The sequence below is a fragment of the Muntiacus reevesi genome, chromosome 10, assembly GCF_963930625.1.
Source record: "Muntiacus reevesi chromosome 10, mMunRee1.1, whole genome shotgun sequence".
NCBI lineage: Eukaryota > Metazoa > Chordata > Mammalia > Artiodactyla > Cervidae > Muntiacus > Muntiacus reevesi.
Genome location: NC_089258.1, coordinates 60829177 through 60848871, shown reverse-complemented (window position 1 = coordinate 60848871; position 19695 = coordinate 60829177). Strand labels below are relative to the sequence as shown.

At 37.1% G+C, this 19695-nt stretch overlaps 1 protein-coding gene across 20 annotated transcripts in view; it reads left to right on the top strand.

Annotated features, from left to right (window-relative positions):
* The window catches only part of PCM1 (pericentriolar material 1), an 84481-nt gene extending 81455 nt beyond the window's left edge, over positions 1-3026 (top strand). For 19 of the 20 annotated variants that reach the window (XM_065947332.1, XM_065947341.1, XM_065947344.1 and 16 more), the window contains 2 exons: positions 771-865; positions 1005-3026. In XM_065947332.1, coding sequence (XP_065803404.1) covers positions 771-865; positions 1005-1064 — 155 coding nt within the window. In that variant the 3' untranslated portion in view covers positions 1065-3026. The remainder of the gene's footprint in view (positions 1-770; positions 866-1004) is intronic. The other variant, XM_065947342.1, reaches the window with a different exon arrangement.
* The last annotated feature ends 16669 nt before the right edge of the window (positions 3027-19695 follow it).

Below are 19695 nucleotides of genomic sequence, written 5' to 3'. Positions count from 1 at the left end.
TGAACTTTAAAAATTAGATAATGTTTCTTATCTACCCAATGAAAACTTATTTAAACCTACCTCTTCTTTCAATGTTTATGTTGTTTTTGGTTTTTCTGTTACCTTTGTTCTTACAAATGTACGCATTTTCTAGTTCTGTCAGTTTTGGTCATTACCCAACTGCTTGTTCCTCCGCTTTTCCTTCTCTGTTCGGTTTACTCATTTCATACTTTATTGACCTTATTAAACACACTTATATTCTGTTTTTGTAACTATAAGAATGAAATCTTTTATACTTTCCTGAAGATGATTTTATGGTTCATTGCAGAGCCAAGTGATAGTCCCAGGAAATCTGAGGAGATTTCCTTCTTTTTGGGTCTAATAGCACAGCCCAAGGGCCACTCAGAGGAAAACGTTTCTTGCATCAAGGTCAAGGATTTTCTGTTTGTTCATCAGTTCATTAAACTCAAGATTTTTTGTTTTTTTAAGAAATAGGGTGACGAGAAGAGAAACCAAATATCAAACCTTCAGTTAATCTCCCAGTTTTCAGCCCATTCCTGCTGTTAGGGCTTCAGTTAGTACCCTCTCCCCTGCTGCCTGTCCTCGCGTATCTGGGCTGCAGCTTCCTCCACCCCGCCCTATGCCTCCAATCTGCTCTCAGCATTCTGGGAATTTGTTTTTATCTTCTGTCTTCTGGTTCTCTCACAACCACCCTTCTTTTGTTGGTCTGAATTTATTCATTTTATACTTTTTGTCCCCCCAATGGGTTTTTTGGTTTGTTCTTTTTTGAGAGCAAGTATCTGCTCAGCCTGCCATCTTAAGATGGAAACCCTTACCTATGTCTTCTAAACTGTTGGTGGTATCATCAGGGAATTATTGTAGCAAAGTAAGTTTCTTTTATAATAACTTTATATTAAAAATGAAAGTTTTAAATGGAAGAGGAGAGCAATATTAAATAAATTCTATAAGGTCATATTAACTCAGTAAATAATTTATAAGGCATTAACCATGGTTTTGTTTTTCAGAAACAGTGGGAACCCAAAGTACATGAGATGTCTCCAGAGGCTGATCTAACTCTTTCTTGACATAATCAATACGTATATGAAAATGGCACTAAATAAACATCTGTTTTAATCTATATAAAATGTAAATCAGTTTGACACTGCATTTTTGGTAGGTGTGCTAATTTCTGCCCATGGCAGTTTAAAACATCAAAAACTGAATTCTGGACAGAGTAAAGCCTTGATACACTGTGGGGTTTTTTCCTTTTTCTTTCTTTCATTCTTTTGGTCCTGATTTTTTTTCCCTGTTGTGATGTTTAGTAACATAAAAATTAAAATGTAGTTTTAAATAAAGTTTGGACTTATCTGTAAACTATCTTTTTTGAAAATTATGTTGAATTCTATACAGCAAGTCACTGTTCTATATAATTAGGCTGTTCAGAGAAGAGCAACCGTCAAGAGTTAGAGAAATAAACTATTTATTATAAAGCCCAGCCTTCAGGCCAGGCTTCCAAATAATGCCAGTGTTGCTGCTATTGAGTCTAATATTCTTTTAGATACCTGCATGTCTTATTTCTTTGCAAGAATAGGGCAGGTTATAAAGGTATCTAGGATTTCAGAGAAGTTATTATAGAATATAAATATTCAAATTGGATAATAAGTTTAGAATACTTTTCCTTAGTACATAGAATTTACATAATTATCTATTAGATAAATATTTTCTAGAATTGCAATTCATATCCGTGTTGCCTCAGTTTAAACGTTAAAAGAGAGAACATTTTCTATAATTAGAGAATATTTCCGCTTAAACAAGGAAAGTAACATTGTGATTACTTTTAAAAGGAAAACCAAGCCCTTTAAAGTAGGGTTAATAGAACTAAATTTATGCACCAGAGCACTAAGTTTCTATTTGCCTTTGGACAACCTTGCTTTTTGAGACGATAATTTAGGCCAAAGCGTAGCAGTTGTCTCTGTGTGTAGTGAGAGAGAAGCAGGTTTGCAGATGAAGTACTGTATGGAGTAATGAGAGTCTACGTGACCTCTTCATCACTAAGCAAATCAGCTTTTCAAAGGTGGTGTACTTTTAGATTCCATCTTGCCGTATACCAAGTTAAAGGCCCACAGAGTCAGTTAACAAGTCAACTTTACAGACTGTTCCTTGAATAAAATATGAAGAATTATTCCAAATTAGTCTTTTAACTTTGTCAGCAGTTTACCGAAATACCCCATAAAAAAAGAATTTGGTTGGTATTCCTTTGAAATTCTTGACTGGTACCTCAGTGTAAAACTATAATGTCCAGTCAGGGAATAATAAATGAGGATTTCCCTCTGAAGACATTGACTATATTGTTCTGTAATTTAAATTATGTGAAGCATATATCTCCAACTTTATTAAACTTAGTCAGAACACTATCATTCCAGAAGCAGGAATTATTCAATTGGCTTGACTTCAGGGAAATTGAAGCATAGTACGTATACATATATATTATATGTATACTTAAGTTCTATATTTGTTTTCTAGACTCTGTACAGAAACTTCATTTTGATACACTCAAGCCAAGCCTTACACATTAAATATTAAGACTGTCTCTCTCTCTGCATGCAAATTAAAGATGGATTAATTTGTGGAATTGTTGTACTTACATCTTAAGTTATTATTGTAGTATCTGTGAACCTTATCAAATTTGCTTATTTGACTTACAGCTGTTGTAATCTGGTCTTTTGTTTTCTCTTATAGTAGATAATTTAGTTTTAAGTGCTTGAGAGCAGATAACTTGCTTAATATGTTTTTCCCTGGTAACTGTTGCTAAAGGCTTAGGCATTCAATATGTACTGTTTGTCTTAATTTTAAGTTAAAAATTTGGTTAGAGGTAAAGGAGGAAGAAAAGGTCAAAATAAGTGAGAGAGACCTAGGCAGGTTGAAATAATGCCTACAAGATTGAGCTCACCAGACTGTGCAGCAGGTACTCCTTGTATTTTTAACATTCACTTTGAGTAAATGCCTTTTCACTGTTAATAAATGTGTATCCTGCATACAACCCTGAATTGCATTTTCATTTACATTGACATACTCATTTATGCTTTAGAATTTATTCCAGAATTTTGGCTTATTTGGCAATTTTAAGTGTGTTTTTTTAAAAAAACTCAATACAAACTTTTATATATAAAATAGAAAACAATAAGGTCCTACTGTGTAGCACAGGAAACTATTCAGTATCCCCTAATAAACTATAATGAATGTGAAAGAATGTGAAAAGAATATGTGTATACGTATAACTGAATCACTTTGGTGTATGTATACCACACTCTAACACTACATTATAAATCAACTATGCTTCAATTAAAAGAAAAAAAAAAGGACATGAAAGATAATGACATATCAACCAGCCAGAGAAATTTATTAAAGTAGAAACATTTTTCTTACAGTGCAGCTGTGCTCTTCTATTTTTTAGTTACATCCGTCTTACATACTGTGTACAGAAAACACTCATGTATACTCAAAATTAGATTGGTATGTTTCTTGTTCAACTTTCTTTAATATAAAAAACTCATTTTAAAAAATCTGTCAAAGAAATAATTGGCTCTGGGTTTCACTTGTTTCACTGTACAAATACGGTTGCTCAGTTGCCTTGCCTGGAGGAGCCAGCATTTCTTGTTCTTTTTGCACAACTCTACTTTTTACTTTAATGTTCACTGTCTTTACATGTCGAGTTTTTTTCTTATATTAACTAGTCTCTCTGGCTGACCCCCTTTTTTCTTTAGTGGAAAGGAACACAGGGAAATTCTATGCCTACAAATGACTGATTCATATATGAACAGAGTTTTAATTATCTTATGAGTTCATTTCATCTGCCCAGACTCAGAAGTATCCACAACAGAATATCCTTCAGGCCAGCAGTTTATAGAAAGCTATTGATTTATTTTGAAAACTAATCACAGCATGTTCAGTATAACAGAGTTCTGTTCTCTCACATACTTAATATATTTCTTGCATTGTGACTTTTCCTATGTGTAGTTATCCCCAGTGTACATGTCTGGCAAATCACACATAATTAATATAAATAGTATAATTATAAATTTTAAGAATATTAATCAGAAATATTAATTAGAAATCTTCACCTTTAATGAGCTGAATGTCCCAGAGTATAGTTGCATGTTTAAGGCCATTTTGTTGATCAAATGATATCATGAAAAGACGGGAAATTATAAAGTGCTCTATCAGCCCATAGTGGTAGCATTCGACATTGTTGTTAAGCCTCACTCTTTGTTAGACTGCGTCCATATATATACATTTCCGTTTTTTTTCCATTTTCATTGCCCTTCACCTGTTGCCTCACAGTACGTACAGGCATAGCTTCCTCTGACAGGTGAAGTAGTGCTTGTGGACATACCATATAAATCTCAGGGATCGTGTACGTATTCATGTTGGAGAAAAGAAAGATCCAGAAAAATGAGGGCGAAGATTTTCCTCAAGCTTATACAGCTCAATAGTGAGGTTTTTGCTTTTTGGTGTGCTAACTGACATAATTTAAAATCTATTTCCAAAACAGAGTTTTTAAAAGTACTTACTAGAACCTTTTCTGACATGTTCTGGTTATATACTCTTAAGTAATTTTTCCTTCTTTAGGTAAAGAGGCAAAGTCTAAAGAGCCTTCATTATAATGGATTTTAGATGTGGAGTTTTCCCAGTGTCACTTTCACCAAGTTATCTTCCTTCTACTACATTTTAATTACTCTTCTTTCTATTTGCTGACTCTTAACTATCCCCAAATTGCTCAAAATGTTGAAGACACAGGAAGAGTAATGGAGTTTGTACTACAAAATTAGTATTTCAGATAGCTTTTTGGTTTTTGTGTTTGTTCTTTACTCAAGTGTAGTTAATTTACAGTATTAGTTTCAAGTGTGCAAGATGATGATTCATTATTTTTATAGGTCATACTCCATTTAAAGTTTTTATAAAGTACTGGCTGTCTGCCCTGTGCTGTACAGTATGTTCTTGCAGCTTATTTATTTTATACATAGTAGTTTGTACCTCTTTATTCCCTTCCCCTGGCTTGCACCTTTCCCTTTTCTTCTTACTGGTAACCACTAGTTTGTTCTCTGTGAGTCTGTTTCTTTCTTATATATTTTAGGTTTCACATATAACTGATAAGATACAGGATTTGTCTTTCTCTGACTTATTCTACTAGGCATAATACACTCCAGGTTCATCTGTGTTGTTGCAAATGGCAAGATTTCATCCTTTTTTATGGCTGTGTGTAATATTCCATCGTGTGTGTGTGTGTGCGTGTCTGTACCACATTTTCTTTACCCATCCATTTATTGATGAGCATTTGGGTTGCTTCCGTATCTTGGCAGTTGTAAATGGTGCTGCAGTGAACATTGATGTGCATGTATCTTTTCAAATCAGTGTTTTTGTTTTCTTTGGGTATGTACCCAGAAGTGAAATTGTTGGTCATATGGCAGGTTGTTTTTAGTATGTTTTAGTATGTTAAGTATGTTTTAGTATGTTTAGTTTTAGTATGGAAAAATTTCCATACTGTTTTCCATAGTGGCTGCAAATGTGCATTCCCACCAACAGTATACACGGTGTTTGCTCCACATCATCAACAACATCTGTTGTTTGTTGTTCTTTTTGATGGTAGGCATTCTGACAGGTGTGAGGTGACAACTTGTTGTGGTTTAGATTTCCATTTCCCTGACGGTTAATGATATTGAGCATCTTTTCATGTGCCTACTGGCCATCTGTATGTCTTTGGAAAAATGTTTATTCAGATTATTTGCCTGTTTTTTAATTGGATGGTTTGTTTTTCTGTGGTGAGTTGTATGAGTTCATTGTATGTTTTGAATACTAACCCTTTATCAGATAAATCATTTGCAAGTATCATCTCCCATTCAGCAGGTGGCCTTTTCCTTTTGTGTGTAGTTTCCTTTGCTGTGCAAAAACTTTATAGTTTGATCTGGTTCCATTTGTTTATTTCTGCTTTTGTTTCCTTTGCTGGAGGAGGAGACATATCTAAAAAAATGTTTGGGGGGGACTGATGTCAAAGAGTATACTACCTGCTTTCTTCTAGGAGTTTTAAGATTTGTGGTCTTACATTTAGGTCCATTTTGAGTTTATTTTTGTATATTGTGTAAGAAAATGTTCTAATTTCATTCTTTTATGTGTAGCTTTCTGGTTTTCCCAGCACCAGTTATTGAAGAGACTGACTTTCCCCCATTATGTATTCTTGTCTCCTCTGTCGTAGATTGATTGACCTTATGTGTGTGGGTTTATTTCTGGACTGTTTGTTTGCCCTGAGCTAATGTGTCTGTTTCTATGCCAGTACCGTGTGCTCTGACGTGACTCCTCCAGCTCTGTTTTGTTTTCTTAAGATTGTTTTGGCTGTTTCAAATAGGATTAGGTTTTTGGATTACAAAATTAGAAAATTTACAAAATCAGAAAATTTTCAGTTTTATTTGGGTTATGTCACATGTGATTGCCCTTTTCTTTTTCTTCTCCCTATCTGCCTTTATATTCTACCACTACCACTTGCCAAATTTACGTTATACAGGTGTCTAATAGATTAATTTTTAATAACCCCTTTTTGTTATCTATTATTTAATTCTGTTGTATTTCAGTATAATTTCTGATAATAGCTGGAAAAATAAGGTGTATTTCAATATGTAAATGTTTTCTAACCAAAGAAATGTCTTCTATTTCTTGTTTCATGTGATTCTGAAATTTATTATTTGATAGTGTCGGTGGTCAGTCTTAGATTTTCATCTAGAAAATTTCTGTACCTTTCAAGTAATTGTCGGGATTTAAAAGCTCAGCTTCATATAACATTGTGTAGTTTAACTTTTTTTGTTCTATCAGTATTAGCAGTTATTTAAATATATTAGAGCCTTTATATTCTTCAGTATTTGGACAACTGTTCTAACCAAGTAATAAAGAGATAGTATGACTGACATTTGGAAACATACGATGCTTAAAAACATACTGCTATAGCCCCTTCTATTCCTTTTTCCTATCTGCAAAGTGAAAGAATTATCCTGGATCCAAGGATGCTCTTAGTAATTACATTAGGTCAAATGGTAACTGTTTACACCTTTCAAAGGAAGATTTATGAGAAGAATTAAAAATGGAAATTAATAACCATTTGTCACAGTGAACAGGAAAGTGTTGAAAACCTGTAGTCTCTTTTTGTTGTATAACAAAATTGGGATTATGTTACAAGGATCCATGTGACCTTAACTTTTTTCAGTCATTTCATCATCTATGAGACTCTGGCCCCTTCCATTGGCATGGTGACAACCTGAAAAGAAAGTATCCTTTTTTGTTGTTACTTAATAGAGGCCTTTCTGGGCATGTTCCCCAACTCAAACTGCAGGGGATGGGAGAAAGGTGCTACTACAGAAGAACAGTTTTTCTGACTACTCCCCTTAGGCTTTGTAAAACCAAAGTCAGATGGTATATAATCTTATCCTGCACCTTAAATGCAAACAACCAAATGATGTTTTAAATTTTTAGTCTTCTGACTTTGGCATTCTAGAATTTCTGTATGGTGAGATTTATGAAATGCATATGAAAGAAAGTACGTAGAAGTTCTTACAACAAATGTTGTTGGCACTTCCTGAGACCTAATATTGCGATTTCTCAGTTACATTTTGTAACCTGGGTGATCGCATCTATCCTCATAACTTGGTTTATTTGTAATCTGCCTGCTTCTAAGTTTATATGTCAGTACAACCTCCCTCACGTCTCAAACTCTAGGTTCTTCTTTTGACTATCTGGTCAGTTCTTTGAACTTGATGTGTCCAAAACTGAGCTTTTGATTTCTCCAAATCTGGTTTTTCTGTGGTTTTCCCATTAATTAAATGGCATTTCATCTTACTTTCTCAAGAAAAAAATCCCTGAAATTATCTGTAGCTCTACGCCCAGATCCAACTAATCAGTGCTACCTTTAAGATATAACTAGAATCTAACCAGTTCTCAGTATCTCGTCTACTCCCATCTGTATTTAAGACACCCTTATCTCTTGACTGGATTATTGTGGTGGTTTCTCAGTGGGCCCTACCCCTTCCTTCCTTGGCTTTCTGTAACCTAGTCTCATCACAGTAGCAAGAGTGGTTCTGTTCAGATGTTGGTAGCTTTTTCTATTTCATTTCAAATAAGAGCAAAACAGTCTTTCCAAGGCCCTACAGGACCAGTTCTCAACCTCTACCTGACTTCTCAGTTTCCCCATTATTCATTCAACTTGAGTCACAGACTTTGCTGTTTCTCAAACATGTGCTGCGGGCCTCCTTCCACTCCTGGTCCTTTGCATTTGCTGTTCTCTCAGCCTACAATGCTTTTCTCAACAATTTAAATGGCACACATTTAGTGATATCTGTGTGTATCCAACTTAAACTTACAACTCAAACAGATGACTCTCCCTTGCCACTGTCTTTTTTTTTTTTTAGTCTATTACTTACCAACTAATGCTTTTTTACTTACTTATTTTCTGTTTTCTCTTTACCCTGTAATTAAGGGGAAAGGGCGGGAATTTTTCTCTGCTGCTTCTGTTGCAATATAACTAATTTTTAGAGCAGATCTTGGCATATAGAAAGTGTTTACTGTCTATGAATAAATGATTAAATTCTGTTAGTGTTTCAAAGAGAGGTTCAAGTTGTTACATTTTACTAAGTAGGATTGGCTATCTCAATTGTGGCAGATTCTTTTCCACTTCAACAGTTTTGAAAAGAACAGTGTAATAGTCCTATAACAGTATATTTCAGACTGAAATACACTATAAAATAGTGTATTTCCTCAGTTCCAGCTGAGGAAAATACAAATATATTCCTAGCTATTATTTTTCAAATTTGCTAATAGGTCATATGCCTTGACAGATATGATCAAAATGAATATAGAATGATTTATAAAATGAAGTGAATTCAGTGATAAGACAGTAGATTTTAAACCAGTCATTGGAAAGTCATTCAAAAAACCAGGTTTTTATTCAGAGTTAAGAATATCTACTAAGGCTTTCTGGGAAGGGACTGAGAGACACAGCTACCCACCCCCCTCCGCCTTACCCATTTGGTACCACCTGTAAGTTTGGCAATATGCACCAAGGTTTTTACATATTTATTTATGTCCTTTGACAGAGCAATTCAGTTTCTAAGAATTCTTTTCATATTCTAGATAATAGTCCTTTGTCTTATATATTTGTTTAAATTATTTCCTCCAAGTCGGCGGCTTGTATTTAATTATGATTCTTTTTTTTTAATGTTTGGTACTTTGTATCCTAAGGAATATTTATTTGCCTGTGCCAAAGTCATTGAGATTTTTTTTCCTACTTCTAACGGTTCTACAATTTTAGCTTTTACATGTAGGTGTATTGTCCATTTTGAGTAATTTTTTATATGATGTGAGGTAAGGATAAGATTTATTTTCCTCTTATAAAGATATATGGGAGCAAACATCATTTGTTGACAAGACTGTCCCTCTCTGTTATGAACTATCTTGTCACCTTTATGGAAATTGGTTGGCCATGTGTGGATCTGTATGTGGAATCTCTGTCCCACTCATATATCTAGTCTTACTAGATATATCCATGTCACTATTGTAGTTTTTTAGAAAACTTTTAAGAGTAGGCAATGTAAGTCTTCTAAGTGTGTTCTTTTTTTTCTCAAGAACTTTTGGCTATTCTGTGTGCGTAATCTTACATTTCCAATTGTAGAACTTAGTTTTCATAAAAAACTGGCCGGGATTTTAATTGGAATTGCATTGAATAAATAGACCAATTTGAGAAAGTTAAGAATGTAAATGATACTGTTTTCCATTCCTTGAACACTAGCTTTCCAGTCGTTTAGGTTTTCTTTTGGCTCCATACAGAAGTTTAGTTTGATTGTATTTGTCAACTTCAGTAACAGGCACTACTTAGGTAATAACTCAACTGACCTATTATTTGCTGGACTTTGGCTGCTTACAGAACTGTGGCATTGCTGATTTCAGTGTCACCAGTTTGTGAAAAGGGCAGTGGTTAGGTAGACTTTTGAAAGAAACTGTTTCACAAACAGAGGTAATTATTGTTAAATCACCATGACAGTTCACTGCTTGGTGGCTAAATTAACCCCCATGTGGGAAACAAGAACAACTTAATGTTAACTCTTCTTCAAAGCAAATGGATTCCATTCTGTCTACCTGTCTATAAGTAGAAGGCCAAACATCCCAAGTGTTCAGTAAAGATGGTTATGAGGATACAAGATGTGGGAAGAAAAAAGGGCAGGGCCAACCTTATCAATCGTTTCTAACCTTAAAGGCAAATGGAACCTTGCTTGCCTTGTCATCTTCCTGTTATTGCCGAGAGTGGCCAAGTAGGCAGAGGAGGAGGAGCACTACGAGTGTGGGCCTCTCCCGCCTACAATAACATGCTGGTCATATAGGAGGTCGGAGAGCAGGACAGTGTAATCATACTTCAGTTCAGTTCAGTCGCTCAGTTGTGCCCGACTCTGCGACCCCATGAATCGCAGCACACTAAGCCTCCCTGTCCATCACCAACTCCCGGAGTTTACTCAGACTCATGCCCGTCGAGTCAGTGATGCCATCCAGCCATCTCATCCTGTGTCGTCCCCTTCTCCTCCTGCCCCCAATCCCTCCCAGCATCAGGGTCTTTTCCAATGAGTCAACTCTTCACATGAGGTGGCCAAAGTACTGGAGTTTCAGCTTCAGCATCAGTCCTTCCAATGAACACCCAGGACTGATCTCCTTTAGGATGGACTGGTTGGATCTCCTTGCAGTCCAAGGGACTTTCAAGAGTCTTCTCCAACACCACAGTTCAAAAGCATCAATTCTTCGGGTGCTCAGCTTTCTTCACAGTCCAACTCTCACATCCATACATGACCACTGGAAAAACCATAGCCTTGACCAGACGGACCTTTGTTGACAAAGTAATGTCTCTGCTTTTTAATATACTATCTAGGTTGGTCATAACTTTCCTTCCAAGGAGTAAGTGTCTTTTAATTTCATGGCTGCAATCACCATCTGCAATGATTTTGAAGCCCAAAAAAATAAAGTCTGACCCTGAGTCCACTGTCTCGCCATCTATTTCCCATGAGGTGATGGGACCAGATGCCATGATGTTAGTTTTCTGAATGTTAAGCTTTAAGCCAACTTTTTCACTCTCCTCTTTCACTTTCATCAAGAGGCTTTTTAGTTCCTCTTCACTTTCTGCCATAAGAGTGGTGTCATCTGCATATCTGAGATTATTGATATTTCTCTTGGCAATCTTGATTCCAGCTTGTGCTTCATCCAGCCCAGCGTTTCTCATGATGTACTCTGCATATAAGTTAAATAAGCAGGGTGACAATTTACAGCCTTGACGTACTTCTTTTTCTATTTGGAACCAGTCTGTTCCATGTCCACTTCTAACTATTGCTTCCTGACCTGCATACAGGTTTCTCAAGAGGCAGGACAGGTGGTCTGGTATTCCCATTTCTTTCAGAATTTTCCACAGTTTATTGTGATCCACACAGTCGAAGACTTTGGCATAGTCAATAAAGCAGAAATAGATGTTTTTTTTCTGGAACTCTTGCTTTTTTGGTGATCCAGCGGATATTGGCAATTTGATCTCTGGTTCCTCTGCCTTTTCTAAAACCAGCTTGAACGTCTGGAAGTTCTCACTACTAAACCACAAACATCTTGTACAATTTGTCAGCAAAAACAAGGCCATTTCCTACTTGGTATTTTGCAGAGAATTCATTTCTTCACGTTTTTTTGGGGAGGGGGCGGCGGGGTGGAATATCATGGGGTGTATAGTTATATATATTCATTTTGCACCACCTCTTGTGACATTGTGTATGTTGACAGCAAGGTTTATTTTTTTTTAATTTTACTATTACTATTTTTTTAATTGTAGTGGTTTTTGCCATACATTGACATGAATCAGCCATGGATTTACATGTGTTCCCCATCCCGATCCCCCCTCCCGCCTCCCTCTCCATCCCATCCCTCTGGGTCTTCCCAGTGCACCAGCTCTGAGCACTTGTCTCATGCATCCAACCTGGGCTGGTGATCTGTTTCACCCTTGATGGTATACTTGTTTCAATGCTGTTCTCTCTGAACATCCCACTCTCGCCTTTTCCCACAGAGTCTAAAAGTCTGTTCTGTACATCTATGTCTCTTTTTCTGTTTTGCATATAGGGTTATTGTTACCATCTTTTAAAATTCCATATATATGCGTTAGTATACTGTATTGGTCTTTATCTTTCTGACTTACTTCACTCTATAATGGGCTCCAGTTTCATCCATCTCATTAGAACTGATTCAAATGAATTCTTTTTAATGGCTGAGTAATATTCCATGGTGTATGTGTACCACAGCTTGCTTATCCATTCATCTGCTGATGGGCATCTAGGTTGCTTCCATGTCCTGGCTATCATAAACAGTGCTGCGATGAACATTGGGGTGCACGTATCTCTTTCAGATCTGGTTTCCTCAGTGTGTATGCCCAGCAGTGGGATTGCTGGGTCATATGGCAGTTCTATTTCCAGTTTTTTAAGGAATCTCCACACTGTTCTCCATAGTGGCTGTACTAGCTTGCATTCCCACCAACAGTGTAAGAGGGTTCCCTTTTCTCCACACCCTCTCCAGCATTTATGCTTTAGCAGCCATTCTGACTGATGTGTAATGGTACCTCATTGAGGTTTTGATTTGCATTTCTCTGATAATGAGTGATTTTGAGCATCTTTTCATGTGTTAGCCAGCCATCTGTATGTCTTCTTTGGAGAAATGTCTGTTTAGTTCTTTGGCCCATTTTTTGATTGGGTCATTTATTTTTCTGGAATTGAGCTGCCGGAGTTGCTTGTATATTTTTGGGACTAATCCTTTGTCTCTTTCTTCATTTGCTGTTATTTTCTCCCATTCTGAAGGCTGTCTTTTCACCTTGCTTATAGTTTCCTTTGTTGTGCAAAAGCTTTTAAGTTTCATTAGGTCCCATTTGTTTATTTTTGCTTTTATTTCCAATATTCTGGGAGGTGGGTCATAGAGGATCTCGACAGCAAGGTTTAAATGAGACATCAGTGATTGGCTAGGCCCTCTGAAGGCCATTTCTGCTGAGTAAGGATATTTTTTATATTAAAAACACCATGAATTCAGCAAAGCATCAGATCCATCAAAGAAAATTATATAGATAATTTTGGGTAGAGGAGATTAATTTGAAGCCTTTCTGTTCTTATATACAATTACTGATGGTGTTTAGTACTACAGTGGATGCCAGCATATCTGACAAGTTGGTTTTCACTGATATGTTTTAAAATCTACATCTGTCACTGCAGAATGTTAGGTCAAGTTTATTTCCCTGCCCTTATTACCCTTTCCTCACACTTTAACTACAATTCAAAGGAAAGGATGAAGAAAAGAAAGCATATGTGTGGATATTGTTCAAAACGTGTATACTTCATTGTTACAAAAACTTTTAAAACTGAAATATAATTCATTTACAATATTGTGTTAGTCTCAGGTGTACAGCAAAGTGACTTTTTTATTTGTATATGCATATTTTTATATTTTATATATATATATTTTTTTGGGAGGGGCTTCCCTTGTGGCTCAGCTGGTAAAGAATCCGCCTGCAATGTAGGAGACCTGGGTTTGATCCCTGGGTTGGGAAGATCCCCTGGAGAGGGAAAGGTTACCCACTCCAGTATTCTGGCCTGGAGAATTCCATGCACTGCAGAGTCCATGGGGTCACAAAGAGTCGGACTCGACTGAGCAACTTTCACATATATTTTATTTTCCCTAGTTATTACAAGGTATTGTAGCTCCCCGTGCTTTACAGTAAGTCTTTGTTACTCATTTATTTTATATATAGTAGTTTGTTAATTCCATACTCCTAATTTATCCCTCGCGCTGTTTTCCTTTTTGGTGACCATAAGTTACTTTCTGTCTGTGAGGCTGTTTTTTTAATATATAGATGCATTTCTAGTATTTTTTTAGATTCTGCATGTGATACAATATTTGTCTTTGTCTTTGTCTGACTTACTTCACTTACTGTGGTATTCTCTAGGTCCGTCCATGTTGCTGCAAATGGCAGTATTTCTTTTTTATGGCCAGTACTCTGTGTGTGTGTGTGTGTGTGTGTGTGTTTCCATGTCTTGGCTATTATAAAGTGTGCTGCAATGAACGTTGGGTGCATGTAGCTTTCAAATTAGTTTTCATTTTTTCTGGATATATGCATGTAGCTTTCAAATGAGTTTTCATTTTTTCTGGATATATGCCTAAGAGTGGCATTGCTGGATCATATGGTAGCTCCATTTTTAGTTTTTCAAGGAAACTAAACTGGTTTCTGTAGTGGTTGTACCAAGTTACATAACCACTGACAGACCAGGAGGGTTCCTTTTTCTCCACATCCTCTTTAGCATTTATTATTTGTGGACTTTTTGATAATGGTCATTCTGACCAGAGTGAGATGGTACCTCATTGGAGTTTTGACTTACATTTCTAATAATTAGCATTGTGGAGCATCTTTTCACGTGCCTATTGGCCATCTGTATGTCTTTTTTGGAGAAATGTCTTTTTAGGGTTTTCTAGTCATTTTTTAATTTGGGGTTTTTTTTTTTTTTGAAACTGAGTTATGTGGACTGTTGTATATTTTGGAAATTAAGCCCTTGTTGCTCACATCATTTGCAGATGTTTTCTCCCAGTCCATATCTTATCTTTTCATTTTGTTTATGGTTTCCTTTGCTATGTAAAAACTTTTATGTTTGATTAGGTCCCATTTGTTTATTTTGGGGTTTACTTTTATAGCTTGGGAGACTGATTTAAGAAAATACTACTATTTATGTCAGGGAGTGTTTTGTCTATGTTCTAAGAGTTTTATGGTGTTACGTTTTACCGTTAGGTCTTTAAATCATTTTGAGTTATTTTTAGATATTGTGTGAGGGAATATTCTAATTTCATTGACATTCATGAAGCTGTCCCACTTTTCCAGCCAGCACTGCTTGCCGAAGAGACCGTCTTTTCTCCATTGTATGTTCTTGCCTCCTTTGAGGAAAATTAATTGATTATAGGTGTGTGGGTTTATTTCTGAGCCCACGATTTAACCCAGTGCTGGCTCTTCTAAGGACAGCTAGACAGCTTTCCTAACAGCACAAAAATAGATGTCACTGTCTCTACAAACAGAGGCCAGAGAATTTTATCCAGTTCCAAATAGCGGCCAAGTCTAGCTTCAGGCCCTAGGATGACTAACTCTAGCAACCCTTGCCTGAAGCAGTGATCCAGGAAATCCTTTTGATGCCAACAACTTCCTCCTGTGACACTGTAGGCACCGAGGGCGTGTGCAGCAGGGAGCAGGAGCTGAGGGAGAAAACGGGACAGAAGATTCTTCATGTCTTCAGATCTGCAAGACCTTGCCTTTTCTTTTTTGCCCAACGTGGTATCCACAATTGTTAGCAGACCACCCATGTTGAATGTGCTCCCAAGTATATTTTTAACCTTATTTGAGGGATTATTGTGAACTCTGTGCAACTTTCTAAGTTTTTACATAGGTGTACACCTGTAAGACCCTTACCACAATCAAGATAGTAAACATATCTGTTGTCCCCCAAAGTTTCCTGAGGCCTCTTGGGAATCCTTCCATCTAGCCTCTGCCCCACTTCACCTCACCTGCAGGCAACCACTGATTTGCTGACACTGTTGATTAGCTTGCATTTTCCAGAAACTTACATAAATTCAACTATACGGTATATAAGTTTGTCTGGCTTTCTTCACTCAGGGTGTTAGAGATTCATGTTGTTCAGTTGCTCAGTTGCGTCCATCTCTTTGTGACCCCATGGACTGCAGCACACTAGGCTTCCCTGTCCTTTGCTTGCTCAAACTCCTGTCCATTGAGTTGGTGATGCCATCCAACTATCTCATCCTGTTTTGGCCCCTTCTCCCCCTGCCCTCAATCTTTCCCAGCATCAGGGTGTTTTCCAAAGAGTTGGCTCTTTGCATCAGGTGGCCAAAGTATCGGAGCTTCAGCTTCAGCATCAGTCCTTCAATGAACATTCAGGACTGATTTCCTTTAGAATTGACAGGTTTGATCTCCACACATGACTACTGGAAAAACCATAGCTTTGATTATACAGACCTTTGTCAGCAAAGTGATGTCTGTTTTTTTAATACACTGTCTAGGTTTGTCAACAGCTTTTTTCCAAGGAGTAAGCGTCTTTTAATTTCATGGCTGCAGTCACCATCTGTGGTGATTTTGGAGCCCAAGAAAATAAAGTTTGTCACTGTTTCATTTTTTTCGCCATCTATTTGCCCATGAAGTGATGGGACTAGATGCCATAATCTTCAAGGTTTTGAATGTTGAGTTTTAAGCTAGCTTTTTCACTCTCCTCTTTTCCCTCATGAGAAGGCTCTTCAGTTCCTCTTCACTTTCTGCCATTAAGGTGGTGCCACCTGCATATCTGAGGTTATTGATACTGAGATTCATGTAGCATGTATCAATAGTTCATACCTTTGAATTGCTGAATGTTACATCGTATGGACAAACTGAAACCACGAGGTGGTGTTTGGGGGTGCTTCGAGGAGCGCTGGTTCTCCAGTGTTTTCTTGGCCATGCCTGGTCAAGCTGCGACTGTCATGGAGCAGTGGAAATGCGCAAAAGGGCAGTAACGTGCTAAAAATGCTAAATCATATCAGGTTTTAGTACAACGTAGCCTTTTCCTTATATTTTAGCTTTTAGTGTGCACAGAGGAGTTACCCTGGGCACTTACTGAGCTCCCTGGGCAGGGACGTGGGACTCATGCCACAATTGTTTGTTTGGGGGCATGTCCCCTGCTTCTGTTGCATGGTTTTGCTGCTAAGCAAACAAGCTTTCTTGAGTGATCTGGAATTCAGTGACTCAATACCCAAAATGGTTGAATTAGGTAGTTGGTATCTCCAAAATGACTTAATTTACGAAATGATAATTACAGCGCCCTGGATCCATCACTCAGTGTTGAACTTGTTGACTTATAATGTGAAGTGAGTTGGTCACAAGCTGTTTATTCTGTCTAGGTGGAAAATACTGTTTTGGCACATCGGGCTACAGCCAGGAGTCATAATTCTTGATTTCTTCCCGCCCTTTCAGGTTTTTTAGGTTTAGAGGTCTTCTGTTGGGTCTTCCCTCTCCTTTTCAGTTGTCCCAGCACAGGCACCTGTTACCAGTACTCATAGTGGACCCCTCGCCAAGTTGGGGAGTGGTAGGCCACCTGACCCCATGTCCCCAGGGATGTCTTTGCAGAATGTGCCAGGGATTCTCTGAAAATGAATCTGGTAGTAGAAATAGAGGAATTGTAGCCTCACCTTTACAAATGTGTTCACTGATGTCATTTAACTACAATTACTGTTTGCATGTCTCAGGAAAAGCCATTCTCCCCACTGCTGGTGGAAGTGCATAAAGATTCAGACATCCTGGAAGGGACTTCAGTAGTGTCATACAAAATAAGTGTGCACCTAAACACATCTTTTATCTGTTACCTGCTTTTTGTAAGCTTTCATTCCAGGTATGTTCACTACAGCATTACTTACAATTGCAAAGCCATGAAAATAAATGTCCACAAATTGTATTTTAGAATCCTACAAAGAATTTTAAAATATGATGAAAATTGATAGTGACATGGAAAGAAATTCATACTGCTAAAGAAACAACGAAAACGAGCATAGGACATAAGACACAGCAGAGTCTGTGTGAGGGGTTACCTCCTGGGAGAGAAGCAGAATTAGAGTGGAATAAAGAGATGTTTCTTTTGTTTCACTGAAGAAAATAAACTTTACCAAAAGGAATAAGTTACTATATTGTTTGTATTTATAAAAATAGTAAGATAACATCACCCAGTGGTTATAGGGGCCATCAAGTAGTTCAGCGGTGTAACTGAAAAAAGTAGGTCTGACAGAAACTTGATGTGGTATCTGCACACAGACAAATCTTTTATTTTATATATCTGGGTTACATAACCTTACTAACAAAATTTTTAAATTATTATTAAATCTTGTGGCCCTACCTAAAGCAGAACATGAAGAGAAAACATCCTTTCTAAATAAATTTGTTGTTAATGTCATGATAAAAAATTGCACCTAATTTTTTAAGCTGAACTCTTAAAATATTAACTCTGTAAAATACTGTTGTTCACAGTGCTACAAGTTTTAAATGTGTTTTAATTTTAAGAGGGAAAAAGTAACTCTACCTATAAACTAACGGAACTGTCAAAAGTAAAATTATAAAAAATACTTCAGTAAAACGTACACTTCTGTTTTCTAACTACTTTAGCAAAGCTGCATTTGGTTTTTTAAAAAATTTTATTTCATGGTATTTTACACAGAATAATACAACAAAGGATAATTACTCTGGTTAAAATTCTTATAAATGATCTGAAAATTTTATTAGCTCTTCTGTTTTTAATGGCGGGGTGGCTTGTCCCAGGGTGTGCCACTGGGTGGTCAAGAGTCAGAGCCCGGCCTCTGGGTTCCATCCAGGGCTCTGCGATGCTGCTTTCCCCTTTTCTCATGTCGTGGCACACAGAGAAAATGACATGGTCTTAAGACACGCTGAGGAAAACCGCAGGGGACATGGGACTTCATGAAAAATTCATGACATTTTCTATTAAAAAATTATGAAATGTGTAAATTACAGAAAATTTTTTAAAAATCCTATTTTTAACACGCAACCTCCTGTAATTATCCTTGTTTCACTAAGGTAATACTAGCATCACTGCAGTTTGGTGGAAGCACCTCCTGTGTCGGGCGAGAAGCTGCCTTTGGACACCTACACGCTAGGTTGATAACCAGTGAATTACAATGAGTCATGTAAGACTGATCACTTAGTCGTAAGTTCAGTAACCCACTTACATAACCCTGTAATGTTAATTGAAATATACTCAGCTTGGATTTCTCCATAGCCGCCACCCTCAAACCAACACATACATATATACTCAATCGGCATACATAACTGCTGACTGACACTTCTTCCAGTGACTACTGAATGTCACGAAGACAGCTGCATTATGCAGAAATGAAGTGGCTACAGTCTTGCCCAGCTGGCATACATTTCAAACTTGACTGTGAAAATATGAAAGGTTAATAAGTTCTATTGGCACTTATAAATAGACTGATTTCTGTAAAACATTTTTAGTAATTTACATTTAAAAATATACATACTGAGCACAAGGACAAACTAAAAAAACGTATTCAGTGATACTTATGAAGAGTTAAGTAACGGTTCATCTCCTATTTTCCATTTGTCTTTGACCTGTTATTTACTGTTGATTTACAGAACCTAGGACTGTTTTTGAAATTTAATAACTTCCTGGGGTTAGTTGGAGGCTAATTATGAAAAAGGAAACACCTCAATTCTGAGTATAAAAGCCTGCCTTGCATACTGGTTACTTCAAGAACCCTAAAAGGTACTACTTGTGCATGCTAAATAAATAAGTCTTTTCAGTTGTGTCTCTCTTTGTGACCCTATGGACCATAACCTGCCAGGCTCCTCTGTCCATGGGATTCTCCAGGCAGGAATACTGGGATGGGCTGCCATGCCCCCCGTCAGGGGACCTTCCCGACCCAGGGATTGAACCCGCATCTCAACGTCTCCTGTATTGGCAGGTCGTTCTTTACTACTAGTGCCACCTTCTATTCAGAATCAGTGTGATGTTCATGAAGAGAAACATACAGCTGAATGCCTGTCTCATCTCCAAAATTAGTGAAATACACAGCTGTCACAGCAGA